This window comes from Centrocercus urophasianus, unplaced genomic scaffold, assembly GCF_019232065.1.
Source record: "Centrocercus urophasianus isolate 14NV4802_14NV808 unplaced genomic scaffold, USGS_Curo_1.0 seq_11, whole genome shotgun sequence".
Taxonomy (NCBI): domain Eukaryota; kingdom Metazoa; phylum Chordata; class Aves; order Galliformes; family Phasianidae; genus Centrocercus; species Centrocercus urophasianus.
Window position 1 is genome coordinate 46488180 of NW_024884253.1, and position 20061 is coordinate 46508240.

Below are 20061 nucleotides of genomic sequence, written 5' to 3' on the forward strand. Positions count from 1 at the left end.
CTATGATTACAGTGCATCTGTTACCTGACATCAATAATGCACATTTAGTTTCATTATAGATATAAGCAAATATTGATATTGGCAGACAATGCAAGTCTGATTACAGCAATCATTTGTCAGCTGTATAAATACTCTACAAGTAAACCAAGCATGAGAGAAAGCAAATGTATCGTTGTCCTTAATAGAGCAAGCAACTCTAAATGTAAATATAAATGCAATTTAAATAAGCCAACATTCACTAAATTAGCAATACAAAAATAGAATTCCTAAGTACAAATTGAAGAAAGAAAGTGAGTTTAAGTTTGTTTATTGTGATAACATTGTTCTCAACATCAATATGCATTGCACTGAAGTGTGGGTTACTGCACCCAAGATAGTCCAGTCTTAACAAAAACCACTATTGGTACAGTCACAGATTTGACAGCTTTAAACACACTACCTTATTAGTGATTGGGTTGCCTGAATAGTCAGATATTCCACTTCTTCACTGTAAAAATGAAACAAACTATTAAAGAGAGTTTTCCTATCCTCAAAACAAACCCAAATGTAACTTTCATCTGGAAATAATTAACACTGTAAAAAAAAAAAAAAATCCCAAACAATTCCATTCTATTCAACAGGATTCAACTCTGGAAACTAAAACTACTTTAGGCAAAAGTGACTTCTCAAATCCATTGTACATTTTTGACATTTCATTATGAATTTGCATTAAAGCCATTTAAACAACTCTTATTTATATGACAGTATTTTCTGGAAGACTTGCATGGGATATTAACACAAAATCTCATTTATTTTAGTCTTTACCCTAAGCAGATTCAGTGTTTGTTTCAGAAGTTCCATAAGTAAGATGACACGAGCATTAAAACCTTTCCAGTTGAAATATTAAATAAAAAAAGGACAGGAAGCTGAGGATACACGAGCCATATTGCACATGCAGTAGGACACTGTCAGGGGTTAAGTCACAAGCATGCTTTGAACAGTAAAAAGTAAATCCAGAAATGTGAACCACTTAAAAGTTACTGATTTTTAAACCATCACAGAAATGGGTAATGTCCAAGTCACTAACAAGTTCTGAATCGCAGTGCTCCTTTATATGTTCCTGGATAGGTATCATTGACACAGCTTTGGAGATGGCTCCAACGCTAAGTGGATCTGCATCTTCAACAACACAGTCTTAACTGGGAGGTGTATGTGCTCACACACACACACACACACACACACACACTTAGAAAGTTCCTCTTTCATAGAAAGAATATGTTACTTGTGCTAGTTTTAAGTACAGCACAACTTGTTTTCAAACATGATTTCAGGCCACTTCTCTCAACTAAGGTAACAAAGGACAGACTAATGCAGACTCTATATCTTCCCCCTTCATATGAATACTGCAGTACAAGCCTACAGCTTGGTAGCAACAAGATGTCTTTCCTTGTCAATGAAGTGTCCAGTACTCCAAACTATGTAAGTATGCAATGGCAGGTACAGTAACCCATATTCTGTACCTAAGGAGGGTTAGAAAAAGCTGAACAAAGCTTTGCATATGAGTCAAATTAAAAACAAAACAAAAACCAAACCAATCAACCTTACTTGTACCAGAAATTCTCAAGAACACTTTTACATATCACCAAAAACCAAATAGAGCAGCTGTTACAGAGATTGAAAAGCAAAATTTTTAAGTAAGCAAATTTTTGAACATCCCTATACTGCAAAACAACAGATCAGCAGAATGAGGAGCTCACTGCAGCCACATCCATATTCATATCATCTAGAATCGCATGCATTTGGAAATACTCTTGATTCATTAATTCTCATTAATTCTCACTGCTGATCCAAGTCCCCAACTGAAAATCCAGTTTCTCTTCTTAGCAACCCAGAAAGATGAATAGAATTTCAGATTAACAAACAAACAAACAAAACAATCACCAACAAAGTAAGAATGAACAAAGATACAGCCAAGCCTCGGTAACAATCTGCACAGATTGGAATCCCACTGCAGACAAACTGTATTTTTCTCAAAGCGTTCCCCCTTCCCCAAACCTATGTAACATCAAGGCCACCAAGAATAAGTCAGGGATGGTATGTAAGATTTTGACTTCCACAAAGGACTGCTTTAGCAGAAGCAGTTTCATCACCTTCATGAAAAATGGAATCTTCACACAGACTATTACATCTCATAATTAAAATATTATGTGGATTCTTACATATCTTAAGGTATTTAAGTGGCTTAAAAGCTCAAATCCCGTTGATTTTCAAAGCACTTAGTGATCATGAAAATGTAAATTTCTACAGAAATCGAGGGAGTAAAAGTTTAAAAAAGAAAGGAAAAGATACATGGAATGACATTTGCAAGCTTCTGACATAGTGCAAATAAAATAATGCAGTAGAGCAAAATATGCTTTCAGTTGAATCCTGTGAAATCCACTTAAACACTCAGTAGATTGATGACGAGCAAAAATGTGCTGAAACAGTCACTGAAAGTATTGTTCTCATTGTTTGAGGATGCCCTTTAAGTCAGTTAACACGCATGGCACACAATAACAGACAGGTGTAATTTCCTTTCGATCCTCATAACCCCATTCTGAATGAGAGCTTCCACATTTACCCTGGCCCCACCCCTCTTTCTTTCCTAATGCTTTATAAAATTCCAGTATATTCCTGTGACTATAAGAAAATAAAAGGTAATTTAATTTATATAGCAATCTGAAAATTACTGCCCCACGCAGTTCACCAGTTGTCTAGTATTAGGCTGGTGTTACATGAGAATGCTAGGTTAAGACTACTCAGCTTGATAAAGGAAACAGTCATGTGGGTGGGGTAAAATTCCCTAAATGCACTCATCTGCATTTAGCATAACAGAGATCTTCTACTACACCCAGGCCAAGTAAGTTAGAGCAGAAGGGCTTGGCCAAGCCACGTTTCATTCAGAAGCAGCCCTAGGTATGCACTGCAGCAGTAGCCATACAAGTACCTTCTAAAGATCACTTACTTTGCCACTGGGAGTTGAGTAAAGGTGAGAGCTCAGCTCCAGAGCCTGGCAGGATCCTTGGTACACAGCTTCAGGAACTTCTTGCTTAAAAAGTGTCAGGAAAGACTTCACCCACATAAAGTTTGGGACTGAAGTTTAAATGGCTGAAGGCATTAAGCCCTAAGGGCTACAAGCATATAATTCTCACCACAGACTTGTCCTAAGGAGGTTAAATGTACTAGCTCAACTTAAAAAGCAGAACTACTCTCTTATTTTCAAGTATTTCTGGAAAGAGAAATTAATTAGCGGCTTTCACAGCTGATAAACACTAGGCTTGGAATGCAGTTTGTTCTCAGGCTCTGATCTGAACCTGAGGAATGACCAGCACAATGTTTATGAATAAAACAAAAGAAAAAAAAAAAAAAAGAAAAAAGAAAAAAAGATTTTATTCTGCTCTGCAGCATTTAACCATTCTTATACTTGGAATCTCATATTGAGCCACAGTTCCTTCCAGCTAGTGAAAATCTGCAATACAGAATTCTGGAAAGACCTGCAGTAGGTAATTAAAAAAATTAAATACTTTTTTTTTTTTTTTTTTTAGCATAACAATTCCCTGAATATAATCTGAACATACTTTTTACTGGCCTCCATAGCATACACACATACACACCTCCATGATGAAAACTGAAATCAAAATGCCAGCTCCCCAGCTCTTACAGAAACGTTCAAGATTTCTCTTGATGGAAATTTAACATGAAATAGTGCAGCCTGAAAGCAACAAAAGCCATACTAATATCTGACAACAGCTTTCATTTTAACAAGCTTATGATATAGTTTAAGCATTGCATATTAAAAAAAAAAAAAAAAGCAGCAGAGTTAGTTTGAGCACAGACTGTACAAGAACAGTGTTGCACATGTGACAGAAGGCATATTTACATTTGAAGATGAATTTTGTGTTTTCACACTGTCGGCCTAGTAATGGCCACATATTTTCTGTATTTTAGTGGAGAAAGAGCACACTGTCTTCAGTTCTGGATCCTCTGCAAAAAAGGTCTAATTGCCCATCTGAACATTAGACCGTGTTTTTTATTAATAGGTCTGACATTCTATTTGGCAGTTTCTGTATACTTTTTGGCTTTGTTTTAGAAAATATACTATTAAGACTAATACAAAATCATCTACGCTTACAATAAGGTCTGACTGATGAAAATGCAAAGTCACTCAGCATTTAGTTGCCATGAACCTCTTGGGTACCGTGGCCATCAACGACAGACCAATCTCAAGTGCCTTAGAACAAGTATACAAAGACAGGCAATAAAGAAACAGACAAAAAAAAAAAAAAAATCAAAAGCCCACAAAAAATTGGACAGCAGCTTTGCATTTTCTTCGTCTTACACCAACGGAGTTAAAGTGATCTCTTTAGTAAGACTTATGGTACCAGTATATAAATTAGAATCTTCATTAAGAAAGTTCTTCACATTTAAACTGAAGTCGAGTAGCTGAAAATGAAATTCCATTTCTAGATGAGAAGTATTTTTCAGGCCAGGTCTTCCATGTTAAGGTCAGGAAGAGGATCTCTCCAATAGCAAAAGGAGCTAAATTCTGGGCATGGAAATGCAGAACTCTGTTCTTTATTAAGCAGTGGGAACACATGTTCCACAAGCTCACTTAGTCTGTAATACCTACATTGAAAAAACAAAAAAGAAAAAACAAAAAAGAAAAAACATTATTTAACAGTCTAGTCACTGCTCAAGTGTAGCCAAAAGAGCTTTAGAAGTCTAGACCAGAAAACTAAGTACTAACTAAGTACTGCTACTTCAGGAGCAATTTTCGATTTTATTTTGCCAGTTTACTTCCATTTTGAGGAGTTTCGGTTAAGTAACCAAAGCTGCAAAGTCTCTGGCAAACAAAACATGTCTTGTATGTAACAGGAGATCATAAGGAATCATCATGGCCACAACTGCAATTATTTTGTAATCTCACTCCCAAGTACCTTTTCTAACTGAAACAATAAAAATGATCTTACGAAGATTTGTTTCCCTTAGTCCTTTCTTGGATCAGTTCACCCTTTGGATTCACAGTAAATATTCTACAGTCTGGAACTCCCACTTGCATGTAGGCATATACATCCTGCAAGAAGCACGAACAAATGCACGTACTTTGTTATTTCTTTCTGTGATATACTGGAAAGCATACAGTAAAACTGTCTCTGAAAAGAAACAAACAAACAAGCAAACCTCCCAAAAGTAGACCATAACAAAACACTTCTCTCTCAACCCCATAAGCCTTGTTCTCAAGCCTCAGACCACAAATATGCACCACCAAATCTATATCACACAATGCTACTTCTCATGACACTGTTCCTCTTTGGAATACCTATCTCCCTAGCTCAGTTACAATAACTGTAGAGAAAGTACAGGAATTGTATTGATAGAAAAAAGATTCAAGACTGAGGAAAATCAAATACCCTTAGTTACGATGCAAAAATGCTGATAAAGAATTTGGAAAGCTGTTATATCCTGAGAATATTAATACATCTGTGTAACAGTTCTAGTAGTCCTGGCAGCCTTCATTTAAGGTATCTGCATTTGGACTTTCACGACCAAACTCAGAGAAAGACCAGTGTCCTGCTGTCATATTCAAACTTAAATAGACACAACAATAAAAGCCTATTTCCTTTCCTTCCCAAATATTTCATGCATTTTAACCCTTCAATTAGAAAAGCTCAGACTTACATTGGGCCTGTTTCCAAAAGCAGCATAGAAAGGTTGTTTACTGGGAGCAAACAAATTCTTGATATCATTTAAACATTCAATTTTGAACTTTTCAGGCTTCTTTTCTATTACTTCCCTAGAATAAAATTTGAATAGTCAATCTTTAAATCATGAGCAAATAGTGGGTATCCTGCACCCATTTATCTGATGATTGTGTTCTCACTGATTTCTGTTTCTGCTGTGGCTGGTTACGTAGACATTGGTAAATACTTTTCCAGGGATGATTCAAGAGATAATAAAAGAATAAAAGATTGTTTTCCAACATCTACAGTAGAAATAGGTGAATAAACTGTACCTAGATTAGGTAAATGCAATGAAATTCACAGCTTATGAATGCAGTTTGGGAATTGACTATCTGGACCAAAAAGCTGAAGGAGGCCTGCCAAGTGACGACAGTGGACGTGGCTGTCATTGTTAGCCATAACTTAATGGTTTGGTTTTAATTAAAAAAAAAAAGAACTAACAAAAAGGCTTTTACATTATGAGCACTTCTCATCAAGAACAAGCAGACTGCAGTTCAAAAGATTGGTTGAATCAAGTGATAGCTAAATATTCTTCTGCAGGCAGTCCTGTATAGAATGCTCCTCATACTGCAAGATCAGCAAATTGCACTGATAAGAGCGGAACCTAACAGTAATCAGTCACAGAATTGAGGAACAAAGAAAGTAGAAAATAAGATGCTGTGTGACTGATGTTTTGTGCTTTGCAGCCACATCTAACACATCCATAGAAACAAAAGTGAAATTCAGATAAATAGCTTATTGCTAGAGGAACACCCAAGTCTCAGTAGCATATCTAGCACAGAGCAGAATGTTTGGTTACAACTATAATGATTAGCATCAGAAATCTTTTAAATTTGCTTCTTTCTCTGAGATGGGGAGCAAATAGATGTATGAAATCCCACACACTTACCTATGAAAGGCAGAAAATAAACTGCTCGGGGACAACATGAGAGGTCCCCTGGGAAGAATTGTTCCCTTGTCGTTCACCCAGTGCAGGTATCCTCTAGTCATATCCGCCATTCCAATGGCACGAGCAGAACAGTACAGAAACTTGTAGCCATTTCTAGAAAAGAAATACCAACTTTGTTCATTTTACTGTTGAAGACATTCTTAGTAAACACAAATATCCTGTTGCAACAATGTCACTAGATTAGGTACAGACTTGTGGTAAGCTGCACCAACTCCCAGGAAAAGACTGTTCCAGTGTTCTGGTATCTGAAAAGTACATTATAGTTTAAAAACATGGCTCTATCAAAATTAAGAAGTGCAAAAAAGAACAAGAATAGTAATCGTAAGATTATGTATCTAGACAGACTAGACTGCACTTAGATAAACACCACATTAGTATCTCCCAGTTTCTTGCAGCCCAGATATAGATGTTAGCAATTATTTATTTGCATTGCATAATATCAGACACCAGATCTCCTGTCTTGTTGGTTGGTATTTTTCAGATCGTTACTAGAATTTGCAGCTCAGAGTGAAGGAAGCATAAAAAGCACTCATCAAGCCCCATTCTTTTTTCCTGAGGACTTCATAACCATCTCTTAAATAGATTTGTAGACAATTACAGCATACACAAGAGACTCAACTTTTTAATGCAGATTTTCACAGATCTGATTCTATTTGGCAAATAATTTCCAAACTACTTTTCTATCATACATTGAACACAAAACAAAGTTCAAGTTTTCTGCCAAGGGGCCTCAGATGAAACACAGCAAAAGTCAACAAAGGATTTCCAAGGCCTCAAAATTATTTGGGGGGCGTGGGGAGGAAGAAACTTTAAACTAAGCTTTGAACTAAAAAACAAAAATAAAATTTGATTATTTGAAGGGGACTATGGAATGGTTTAACAGCTGACTCTGTGATCTCCAGTAGCAAGTATTATTTCTGGCAGCTCTATTTTTTAATTGTTAAACAAAGGACCTAATCTAAATGAGAAGATACAAAGTAGGTTTATTTTGCACAAAGTCATTGGACATAAATATTACAAGGCTATATACCTCTTAAAAGAGCAGTACATTTACAAGGGTATGACTCACCACACTTCTAAACTAAGCATACATCTCACCACTGCTGCAACAAGAAAGCTATCTTCCCTCTCCCTCCTCCCCTCTTCTAGTCACATAAGCTGCCTAGGCAGGTCCTGCAGATTACAAGGTGAGCGTGCACAGTTGACTAATCCAGACAGCAGATGGGGAAACTGCTGTTTTGCTGGGTTGTGTCAGTTTATGTCAGAAGCATAACAAAGTGAGTAGCACAAAACTTGATCCAGGCCACCAACCTTTGTGTCCATGTCAGTTTTTAACTAGGATTGTTTCAGAACATGGAATCAAATCCTAAGGAAAGTTCACTTGAGTTTGGTAGTGAATGTGTTAAAACAAAAAGTATCTAGATATTGGGATGACACTGTTTAGGTCTGAATTCACACAGGGCCACGTTAGTAAAGGCTTTGAGATTAACTTGAGTTACTGGAAACAAACATATGCATGAGTGTTTGAGAAGCTGTTACTATTAGTACACTCTTGTAGTCACAAAAATGCTACACAGCTTTAAAAAAAACTCAAATGCAGAATCAGAAATTTGAGAGGAGCAAAACTGGTGGCTTCCATTCCTATAAAAGGGTACACCTGAGGGACAAACCTGGCTTTGTTTGCTTTTGACTGAAGTGATTACTTTCCATCACTTAGGCCAACATGAGAAACTATTAACATCAATTCAACTACCTGCCCATTAATTCCTAAATTCTAGAAAGGGCCTATGTGCTTCATAGATTACATACTCACTCATTTATGGAATGATAGAGTTTTGCAATGCCCTGATGAGTCCAGTCCTTGCCAAGCTGAGGGAGTATCTGTCCCAAAGCATCAGACCTAAAAGCAAAATTGGAGATAGCTGAAACTAAGCGTATGAGTCTTGTTAAAGACAGCTATTAATGAATAGACAGTTTGCAAAGAGTATTTACAGAAACACCTCTGCAAAAGGTCTTAGCCACTTTGAAAGAGAGTTAGTACCTATTCCACACTGAGCCATTAGTGGCAGCCATACAACACAAGTCAGTTTCCAAGCTTGCACCGTATCAGACAAGACAAGTCTGACTGTAAGGGCAGTAGTCACATGATGAACATTTTAAAGAATAATGCAAGAATGCTAAAGACATTTTCTAATTTGCTGTAAACACAAATGAAAATTTAAACCAAAGCAAGGAACATTTCTCATAACTCTTAATAAATGTTCTTCAGTAGTCATCTTAAATCAGGCTTCTTTGTCTTACTTTGAAAAGACAGCATCAATAAAGCAAAATAATGTATCAAATACAAAGAAAAGAAAGGAAAAACAGTATTTACTTGGTTATCGTTCCATCAATGTCTGATATGATGATTTTGTCATCCCAGTTCCAGAGATATATTGTTCCTGCACAACGGCAAGTCCCCTGATACTGGGTTGTGATACTGAACACAACATCATTAGGGCCATCTCTGAGCTTCAACTTTGCCTTTAGGATAAATCAAAATAATTGAAAATATAAATTAGTGTCACTACAGAATTTTTAGAGTCATAAATAAGCTAACAGAAGAAAGTTGCAGGTTCTTCCTCATCTGTTCTGATCAGCTCATCAAAAAGTGAACCACGGTTTACACCAGCACTGCTCTGCTGGTTAAGTCTCCTTTTTTACTGGGTACACATCTGTCCATAGGTTCTACATTTGCTTACAGCAGCACTGGCCATAGTAATATCAAAAGATGTTACTTAATTCTTGCTATTACAGTATATTTACAGTATTAACAACTAAGTATATTTGATATTATACTATCATATAAATAAATTATCTGCTTACTACATCTGTACACAACTGATCACACAACACTATTTCCTACCTAGCGGGTGCTTTTTTCAAAATGCTTACTTGATGAGGGCCATATATTTGGATAATAGTAGAATTAACTTGTAAATTAATTTGAAATGAGTAAACTGCCCATCATCCTTGATGTACGTTATTTGGCTGTTCAGATTCCAGAATACCCAAACTGCAGAAAGCAATAACGTCACTCGTTTGGAAACATCTTAATACGAATGTTTGCTTATAGAACTTTATAAGAAATAATTATTTTTAAAATTAAAACCCAGAATCATGATTATTAATTAAAAAAAAAGAAAGAAAGAAAGAAAGAAGTTGCCCAATGGAAAATATTTTATGTTTCTTTTAAAATTCAACTGTTACTGTTACATTTCAGGTGTCCCCGTTCCTTTTTTTTTTTCCTACTGTTAGAAAAGTAATCCCAGTATCGCTCCTGATTCTGTGAAATGTTTCTATGCTAAGCTTCTAAAAAGCAGAGAAAGCCAACTTTTAGAATCAGAACAGAGAGTACAAGAGGACTATGATGCATTAACAGTGCAAGGAAGGCGCCACTTACGATTTGGTCAGAAGACAGCCGAAGTGACTTCTTGTAAGATGGAACGTTCCCGTGAGTTGGATGCTCTGCTGGAGCAGAATCTAATTTCAAGGATTCCTTTAATTCTTGTGATGCTTCATCACTAGATGAATCATCTTCTGGGGGTCTAATAGGACACCAAGAAGAAGAAATTTAAGCTGCAGAAAATCCTTCTTTAATGGTACAAGATTCTTACTCCAGATTAATTTCTGCTTATATCAAAGATTTACTACTAGCATGACAGCAAAGATTAACAAAGTCCAAAGACTAGCCCATGCCCAGATGAAGTCAGTATATGCCAACTAGCAAATAAGACTTGTAATGCATGCTGCTATTGGTGGAGCTCTAAATACTAGAGCATAGTGCATAGTCTAGCTGGCTCCACAAGAGTTTAGTAGAGAGTGTCAAGTGGTCACTAAAGGTAGACTGCAGATGGAAAGGGATACTGAGTGAGTAATGGCTTTGTTTTCAAGAAAAGCTGCTACGCTTACTACATATTTTAAACTGTGTGTGATAAATTAGTGGAGTAGCTCACCTTTTAAAGTCATAGATTTATTTTTCTGCTAATCAGAGATTTCAAGATTAAAAGCAGCATTTAATCTCTCTGAATCTTACAGCATACTCAGTTTCTTAAATTTTTAAGACATCAACAACATTTACAAATATCTTAATAAAATCAAAGGCGAACATGAGTATACACAGTGGGTTATTTAGTCTGACAGTTCTGTGCTAAATACTGCTTGTTTTCAACTACAATCTTGGGCAACTTGTGTACTGTAATTAATGCTATTTTATTGTTTCAAATATTTCACGTTACAAAAAAACTGCAGATGTTTTAAGTTATTCAAGCAACATTAGGATTATACAAAAAAGAATGACAAAAAATATCTCAGAAACAATCCTACTATATTTAATAAGTTGCAGAGCAGTGGCCCCTTGCTAAAGGTTACCATATATGTCTTTGTTATTCTGTCAGTTACATCAGGATTTGAGAAGTAAAAACAATAGGATTTAGGAAATAATTGTAGTGTATTTCTAGTTCCTACAATGTCTAATGCCATATAATTCTGCTGAGTCGTTTGCCAAGCATATTTGGCTTCTCTTCAGTAGCTTAAAAGAAAAAGTTTCTTCCCACAGTAGTAATGAATTCTTCACTCAAAAAAACACAAAAAACCCAACAGCAACAAAACCACCAACATGAGAAAAGAGGAAAAAAACCATCATTCAGTCCACAAAATAGTCTTCAGACAGGAACACACCTACTACTAACTTGCTCTTTTATAGTTGCTGGCAATTCATTTGCTCTTTGCGTCTCAGACTTCCCCTCTTTTGCCTCTGGTATCTAAAACAAGATGATAATAAAGAACAGATCAACATTTTAAGCATTTTAAACCAATCCAAGTGAATTCATAATCCATACATAAGCTAATAGCTATCAATGCAGTACACAAACTATACCATGACTCAGAATCGCTCTTTCATTTGATGAATTCGGCATGAAAGGAGCAGTGAACTTCTAAGCTTATAAATATACTTTTTAAAAAAATATCTATTTTTTAAGACATTTCCAATGTTTAGAAAGTTTAGTTTAGTCTAAAATGTGGGTGTTTCAGCATGACATCTATTATATGTCTACTTACCTATTTATGTGTACTTATATGTCTACTTATCTATGTGTATACATTCCTAAAATATATTGCAGTGACTGAAGAGTAGCTTTGACAAGTGCCTATGGTTTAGAAGAATTAAAAATACTGTGCATCAGCTACATAGAATAAATGATCGAAGGAATGGTGAAAAAAGATGGTAGTGTTTGAGACTAAATATTCAGAAGTAGCTACACTACAATGAACAACTACCAGCTGACAATCAGTGACAGTTACACGTGCAGTGTTCTGAGGCACATCTGACAAATTAGTTTTATCATCTTTTAGCAGTTACAGAAAATAAAGAATCCAAATCAAGTCTCAGTTACCTGTTTAGTCATACTTTCTCTCTTGCGCCAGAACCACCACCTTCCAGACTTCTTTGGCATCTTTTCCTTGACCCAAGATTCAACGGTAGCCTGAAAAAATTTGCAAGTTATTAATTTTGTGTAGAAAAACAGAAACAAGATAACATGCATTATTATCTGCAAAATCTTCAAAGAAGTAAACATTTCTATTTACCTTAGGCAAACTTTTCTGAAATACTTGCAAACTCAAAATCATTGGAGCAGCCAATGCCCAGTTATAATACCTGTTTCAAAACATGTTGGGAAGTTATTACAAAACCTGAATAGAAGTAAACAGTGTGCAAACTGCTTTCTCCTCAAAGAAAATACATCCATTTGCAAGCAACAACTAATATTAAAGCTAGTTACAAACAGAGTTACTTTAATGTACACAATTCAGCATCAGAGCTGAAAAGAAATATTACTTTTGTTAAATGTAATCCAAAAGTTTAATTCAAAAACACACTGGAAGCTGAAAAGTGCATTCACTTTATGTGGTAGGTTTAAAATAAGCTTTTCTGTGAACTAATTGTATGATACGGATAATTTACCTGTTATAAATCCTTATTACCAAATTGGGATTGTCTATGAGTCCAGGGTTTTCAGCAAATTCATGATAAGTAATAATATGCTCCATGAACTTTTCTGCAATCAAAGCAAATTTAAATTAAAGTTAGAAATATGAAATCCTAAAAAGTCTGTTTAGTTTGCATCTAGAAAAATGTTTTCTGTCATTTCAGAACCTTTGCTGATTTTGCAGTATCAAGCCATTCTAGTATGGCCTACATGTCAAGAGTCTTGTGGCTGCTTGTCCTCTCAGTAGCATGTAAAGCTTTGTACCACTTATTTACACACTATCACAGGAAGGAGAAATAAGAAATGAAGGTGTATTTATTCTAGCCCTAATAGTAAGCTCATAAAATTTCACTTGATGCCTTGAGATGGGATGACCGTTAAATAAGTAATATTAAAAATAATCATGAAATTACATGCTCCTAGAAGTTCCCTCAAAAATGTACAAAACTTTAAAGATAAGCAGAACTTTAAGAGAGAGGATTTAAATGGTTAGAAAGGTAAGTGTTAACAAACATTTAAGAAGGGAAAGGCAAAGCAGGAGAGAAGATAGTACTAAATAACAATATATTCATCTCCCAGAGGCTTAGAAAACACTGAAAAGAAGTTATCAGGCAATTGGAAAGAATGCAATTTGTGAAGTTCTACATCAGATTAAGCAAGAAATTTCAGCCAGAAATAAGAGTGGTCAGAGATGCAATTAGCAGTATGAAAAAGGAGTAAGAAAGTTTCTCAAGATACAGTGTGCTCTTGAATAATTTGAGGCTAAATTTCACAATCTCTGCTTGGCAAATGCCAATGAAGTTTTCTAAAATTCTCCATTTTCTTTTCTTAATGTAAGCCTAATTAAAGGCAAAGTCTTCATAAAAATCAGAGCATTCAAGGCCCCTCGTTTAGCCGCCTGAGCATTACAACCACTTATGATTTCTCTTCTCACATACCTTTAGAAATCTCGCCGTTTTCATTGAGACCTCCACAAAGTGAGAGCGTGACGTCAGGCAAATCCATGGCAGAATCAGACATGCATTCTGTGCCACTATCAGCAGCAGCACTTCCTACTGATTGGGGTGACTGGGAACCAGAAAGGTTGTCTGACTCCGTCCATTGTCGGAAGCCTGGATCAGAATCACTACAGAAAAGAGAATCACATTTTCCAAAAAGACTTAAACACAAATCAGACACCACCAGGACCACCTTCAACCCTTTATTATACTGGAATATCCTAACTATCACCGGCGACAAAACTGGATTTAAAGGAAGAAGAGTTCCTCAACATTCTGTTGTCACAGAGCAATATCATGCTCCTCAGTATTTACCAGAATGTTGTAGAATAAGATTAGGACTGTTTTTTCCACAAAAGCCTAGTTCCATTATCTAATAAGAACTGGGGCTCACGGTCACTTAAATCATCCACACATTAATTCATGTAGTTTAACTGCAGAATAAGCCCAGGTCCATGGAATCTTAATTCAAAGCTACCTTTTGGGAAAGTAGAGTGCTGCAACTTCAGGTTCCAAAGCCTTTAGGTCCTCCAAGTAAATATCATCAGGGCCCTGGTGATGACTTCGCTTGTGCACCCCTGTTAATTTTAACAGTCAAGTTATTGAAATGAAGCCATCCAGACACATTAAATACAAACATAACTGTGGATGATTCAGAATTAAAGCATTCATAAATTGAAGTTTAATCACAGTTAAAACTTTAATAACGATTAAACTTTAAATAGGAAAAACTGAAAAAGTATATTTTGTACTTTTTCCACTATTGCCTCACATTTGGTATATCACCTGAAGGAGACAACCAGCAGTTTTATTACATACCTTTCTTTTTTGAAGGAGAGTCAACTTTTGCTGTTGGCTTTGTTTCAGGTAAAGAGTCCACCAACAGTCTGGAATGATGGTCAGAATCTAACGGTAAGGAATCTTGTGGTTCTATAATTGCAGAAGCAACAGAATCTTTAACATCCATCTGCTTAAGCATAGGATGAGTTCTTGGCTCAGGTTTCAGGACTGTACAGACAGAATCTTTCACAACATCATCATCTTCAACTTCATCAGAGCTGAGGATGACTCTAAAATGAGTCTTCTCTGATGGAGTAATGGTAGCTGTTCTGGGATGTTCCAGTTTCTCTTTTTTGCTTATCTGAAAGACAAAACTCCACTCAATCCTTTCACTTCACAGAATAATATTAAAAGAGGAGTAAAATCAAACTTGTACCCAAAGGTAATTTTGCCAGTAAACGGGGAGTCTGGTCACAAGTACACTGATAAGAATTTCAAGATTTATTTTAGCAAGAAAGAATCATAAAGATCTAGTCCAACCATCAATCCATCACCACTGTGCCCACTAAACCACATTCCTAAGAATCACATGTACATATTTCTTGAACAACTGCAGGGATGGTGATTCCACCACTTCCCTGGGCAGCCTATTCCAGTGCCTCACCACTCTTTCAAAGAAGAAATATTTCCTAACATAAAACAAGTTCCATCTTATTAGTGAAGCTGCCTGCAACAAAAGCTTTTTACAAGCTTGTTGAACAAGTTCAGTAAAGAAAATGGCACGGAGGAGGTTTTGACATGACCAACCATGGCAAGGAGAGAAAAAAAAAAAAAAAAAGAAAGAGCATGATGTATCAAGACAAATGCCATCAGTTGTCCCAAGAGTTAAAAAATTTATTAAGGCTACCATACCTCTAGAATGAGCTATAATTTAGACTAAAATAAAGAACAATGATTTCCAGAATTGTTTTATTCAGTTTCTAGCTAAAAATTAGAAACCTTTACATTGCCACTGTAAGGTTTTCCATAACTACTTCAGTCAACAAAGACTGAACAAAGCAGACTATCAACCAGCCACAAGAGGGTGCTACTTCCCTATTTCAGCAAAGAATTCTACAGAACAACAGCAGATTTCCAACTCATTTGTAGTGCATGATGTTAAATATGCCAAATCTCAGTATACAAAGTTCAAGATACCTTGGTTGATTCCGGGAATCCTCCCCATGTCCATTCCATGTGAGATTCAGATCTGAGCAAGCTCTCAGCAGGTTTAACTTCTAGTTCTGAATCACTTTTAGGGCAGACTGGCTCAGAGTAAGGGCTAGCAAACCAGAAGAACAAAAAAAAAAAAAAAGGAAGAAAGCTACAGTGTTTAAAATGCATTTGTTGTTCACAGTTACTCTTGGTTGAGTTTTCTAGAGCTTAACAGAGCTTCAATTATTCTGTAACATGGCAAGAAGCCCAGCAGGGTTTTCAGACAGAAATTAGGTTAAAACCAAAATCACATTAAAGGACTTGCACAGCAATCACCCTAAACAAGTTCCTCCAATGTATCTGCAGTGCAGGTACAGCTCTTTCTTAAGCCTACCTTCTGCTAAAAAACACGCAAGCCATAAATAAATAAATAAACAAACAAACATAACAGAAAGAAAAAAGTGTAACCTGAAAGTAAGGCAGAAAACAGCTTTTAGATCCTTGGCTCTGTAACGATTTAGTGTTTAAGCTTCCTAGGACAAGACCTGAGTAACAGAAGTCTTGCAAAACTAACTCACGAATGTACAAAGTAACACCAAATCACACCTACAGCTGGGGGAAAAAATATTAGCAAGTTACAGTCAGAGAGGCAAGAGAGATCACTTCAACACATCCTTCAGACTACCCAACTTATTAAAGCTCCATCCAAATTTTCCTACAATGGTTACTATGTATGCATCAGAATACATTCATTGACATTTACTTCTAATAACTTTTAAGCCAAAGGAACTCACTCTCAAAAAAGGGGAGAAAAATGTAATTTAAAAACTGTTTTGCTCTTGTGGTCTTAGGGAAGAAAAAAAGCAAAAGTTCGTTTTGCTGTAGCATTTATGGATGGGAAAAACCCAAATCTATCCCTTCTTAAATAGGGGTTTTATATGTGGGAAATTCTCAAAGTTTTGAGACACTGAATTTGTGATAAGAACACACTGCATTCTTATCACAAAAGCTAGGCATGTTGCATAGTTTCACAGATCAAGAAAAAAACTGAGTAAAATGCACATTAACTTTATTATAATTATTCATCTTCATAAGCACAATGACATAACAAAATGACTCACTTATCCAAAGGGGACCAGTCTCCATCAGATAATGGGTAATGATCCTTCGAGTGATAAATCAAAGATTCTTTTTGTTCATCACCTTTTGGTGAAGAATTTGAGGATCCTCTGTTGGAAAAAGAGACATTTAGTAAGTCAACAATAAGAAATTTGCATTACTAATTCAGTTAGAAACGTGACCTGTATGTTATTAAAAATCCAATATCAAAAGAAAGAAGTGTACAGGTTGGAGAATCCACCGATCGCAGCACACCTGCATACAACTTAAAAAGGAAATAGTAACTAATACTTGAAATATGAAAATATTATCAGCTTATAATCATATATTATCAGCTGAAAATATTATCAGCTTAAACAAACCTACTCCTCTGGCATCTTATAAGTTAATATTGAACTAGGAAGTCACAAGACCTTAAGTGATATCATTGTCTAGGGACAGCTAATACTACCAAACCCCATAACCCTTCATTAGATAAACAGTGGAATCACTGAAAGTTAAATAGAAAAGGCAGTTTTGACACCACGTTTTACAGTTGCCTATTTCACAAATTAAAATATTAAGAAAACAAGAGCAGCTACTGGCTACATGATTCACCCACAAGTTTGCAGATAACACACACTACAGCGAGTAACTAGATGTACTGCACTGAACAGCAAGGTTTTTTGGAACTGAGAACACTACTCAGTATCTGTAACAAAAAACACCAAGAACCACTGAATAGGAATGCATTGTATTCTACACAGAAATCTCTTAAATATTTCCCTCATAATTACTTCAGATCTTTTTAAAGCCTTGTGAATTCACTTGAATAATTAACTATTCTTAGGATATGACTAGAGGTTAGATGAAGAGCATAATGGCTACACAGCACAAATAATACAAGGAAGATGAGCACGGAATTTGAGTAAAACACAAAATAAATTATTTTAAGACACTACTATGGAAAAAAGTAAGATAGAAATGTTTCATACTATATACTGAGTACTGCAAGAGGCAAAAGGTGTTGCCAAACAATTAAGAACGCATACTAGAAAGTAATTTTAGTCAGGTCCCTCAGTATTTCAACTTTGGAGGGGGACAAGATGACAAGTAGGTCATAGTAAACAACTAAAAATCCAAACGCTGTCGAGGACCACTGAAAAGAAAATGGGAGAATTGATATTAGACCACTGCACTCCCGTTCATAAAACATGGTTTTACTAATAATTCTGAACCACCTATTTTGCAACATTCCGTAAGACAGCTACCCACTTCCTCTCATTCAGTTTTCAGTTTTATACATTATCTGAACAGATAAGACTTCAGAGGCAGATAACTTCAGACTGATGCACTGTGCTGCTATAAGAAACCAATGAAAGTCATTTAACATTAGATTAGAGTGCTAATGTGAAAGTTAACGTCCAGTGAATGCGTTTCTGAAAACACAGATAAATTGCGTGGACTGAAATGGAAAATCCTTTCCATTTTGCAGGGTGAGAGAACAGACACGACACAATACCCTCAGTGCCTGAGAAATAATGCCCTCCTATTCCTTTCTGAGCATACACACTAATATTAGTCATCCTGGTACTATTTTAGGTAAGCCAAACACTAGTAGCATAACTAAATCTGTGGCACATACCGTCATAGTTAGAAAAGACAAAGGATATTATAAAAAAGGCTGTATAAACATTTGGAAAGAGATTTTGGATTTTCCCAAGAAACAGGAAACAGCTTGTCTTTCACACTGTAAGAAAAGAACTAGATAAGACATGATGTACTAGTATCTGTGGCTGAATTTTTGACCTTCCTGTCAGAACACCACTCTTCCCTTTTCCTTTCTTGGTTTCACTCTGAAATCCACCATAATGTTTAGTAACAAATAAGGTTTTATTTCTGTATTATTTTTTTTCCCCCAAAACAGGGTTTTTATAATAATAGCAGTAATACTAATAATAATAACTTAAAAACTGCTGATATCACCTTCCATCCTCGCAGGATGTGAGAAGATAGCTTTACATTTATTTACTTTTCTCCCCACAGCTGCATCTTCATCTGGGAAATTAATGGCCTTGCCATAGGCATATGCATTTCAATTCCTGTGTTGGTATTGGAATGACTGTATATGAACTCCCCTAACAAATACATAGCCATGAACTTATCTTAGCATCTCTGGGCTTGCGTTGCTACAATTTAATTGTTGTTCAGTCCTTCAAATACCTGTCACTCACATAAGAGCATTCTTTTAACAAAAAATTCTTCCTTTCACATCACAACTCTCCGCTCCGAGAATGAACTTCAACTGGTGTTTTTGTTATTTAAAAATAAACAAATAAAAAGCCTGTTTGATTCTTCATTCTTTAAGATCATCCAGTTCCAAACCCCCTGCCAAGGGCAGGCTTGCCACTCACGTGATCCAGATACTGCTGTCTCAGTGCTCTTGCACTGAAGACTGAACACAAATCTATGCTGAGTCCTAAAAGTCCCCCATACACATGCTAAAAGGAAGGTTTCTCAGTTCATTTTCTTAAAGCAAATTATTCTTGTATTTTCCAGATCAGATATTGAATTTACTCAGACAGTATATTAAGTATTAAAGCTGTTAATAAACCAGTAAGATTTGCCTAAAAATCAACTCTGCTTCTTTCATTCAATGGCCTAAGAAACTTCCATGGAAAACTGATGATTAGGTTTTTCCTGGAGTTTATGTATTTAAATGTTGGATACTTTTCATCTATTACTACAATCATTCCTATTACTCAGGCAAGCTCCTTTGGTTTCTTAGTATGCATGACAAATTTACTACAGGCTCCAATGTACTAATAGTATCCACTAGGAAATACAGGACAATTCCTTGCTTTAACTACACCTATGTAAAGGGTTTTCTCTATTAAACTGAAGGATCATGTATTTCTGTAGTTTTCAGTTATCAAAGTAAACTTTAAGTTACAAGAGAAGTCCAATTCAGATGTGGTGTACTACAAACATTCCGCACTGCAGTCTGTGTAGATGTTTTCAAACACCTTACTGCATCAATCTACCTCAGAAAAGTTACACTGAACTTTTTAATTGCTAGCCACAAGCAAGACCAGGACAACACTTCTTCACATGTTACTTCTACAAGCAGCGCATGCTTGCAGCCTGGAACGCCAACTATATCCCAGGCTGCATTAAAACAGGAGTGGCCAGCAGGGAGAGAGAGGTGACTGTTCCCCTATACTCAGCTCTTGTGAAGCCCAGTCTGGAACCCC

General features: G+C 36.0%; 1 protein-coding gene across 3 annotated transcripts in view; it reads right to left on the reverse strand.

The window, feature by feature from the left end:
• Positions 1–291: 291 nt before the first annotated feature.
• The window catches only part of LPIN2 (lipin 2), a 38744-nt gene continuing 18974 nt past the window's right edge, over positions 292–20061 (reverse strand). For all 3 annotated transcript variants that reach the window (XM_042808735.1, XM_042808733.1, XM_042808734.1), the window contains exons 5-20: positions 16831–16938; positions 15713–15836; positions 14555–14876; positions 14214–14313; positions 13676–13863; positions 12713–12806; positions 12337–12406; positions 12144–12233; positions 11428–11510; positions 10151–10295; positions 9083–9231; positions 8522–8608; positions 6649–6801; positions 5698–5812; positions 4989–5092; positions 292–4644 (exon numbers count right to left, since the gene is read on the reverse strand). In XM_042808735.1, coding sequence (XP_042664669.1) covers positions 4500–4644; positions 4989–5092; positions 5698–5812; positions 6649–6801; positions 8522–8608; positions 9083–9231; positions 10151–10295; positions 11428–11510; positions 12144–12233; positions 12337–12406; positions 12713–12806; positions 13676–13863; positions 14214–14313; positions 14555–14876; positions 15713–15836; positions 16831–16938 — 2077 coding nt within the window. In that variant the 3' untranslated portion in view covers positions 292–4499. The remainder of the gene's footprint in view (positions 4645–4988; positions 5093–5697; positions 5813–6648; positions 6802–8521; positions 8609–9082; positions 9232–10150; positions 10296–11427; positions 11511–12143; positions 12234–12336; positions 12407–12712; positions 12807–13675; positions 13864–14213; positions 14314–14554; positions 14877–15712; positions 15837–16830; positions 16939–20061) is intronic.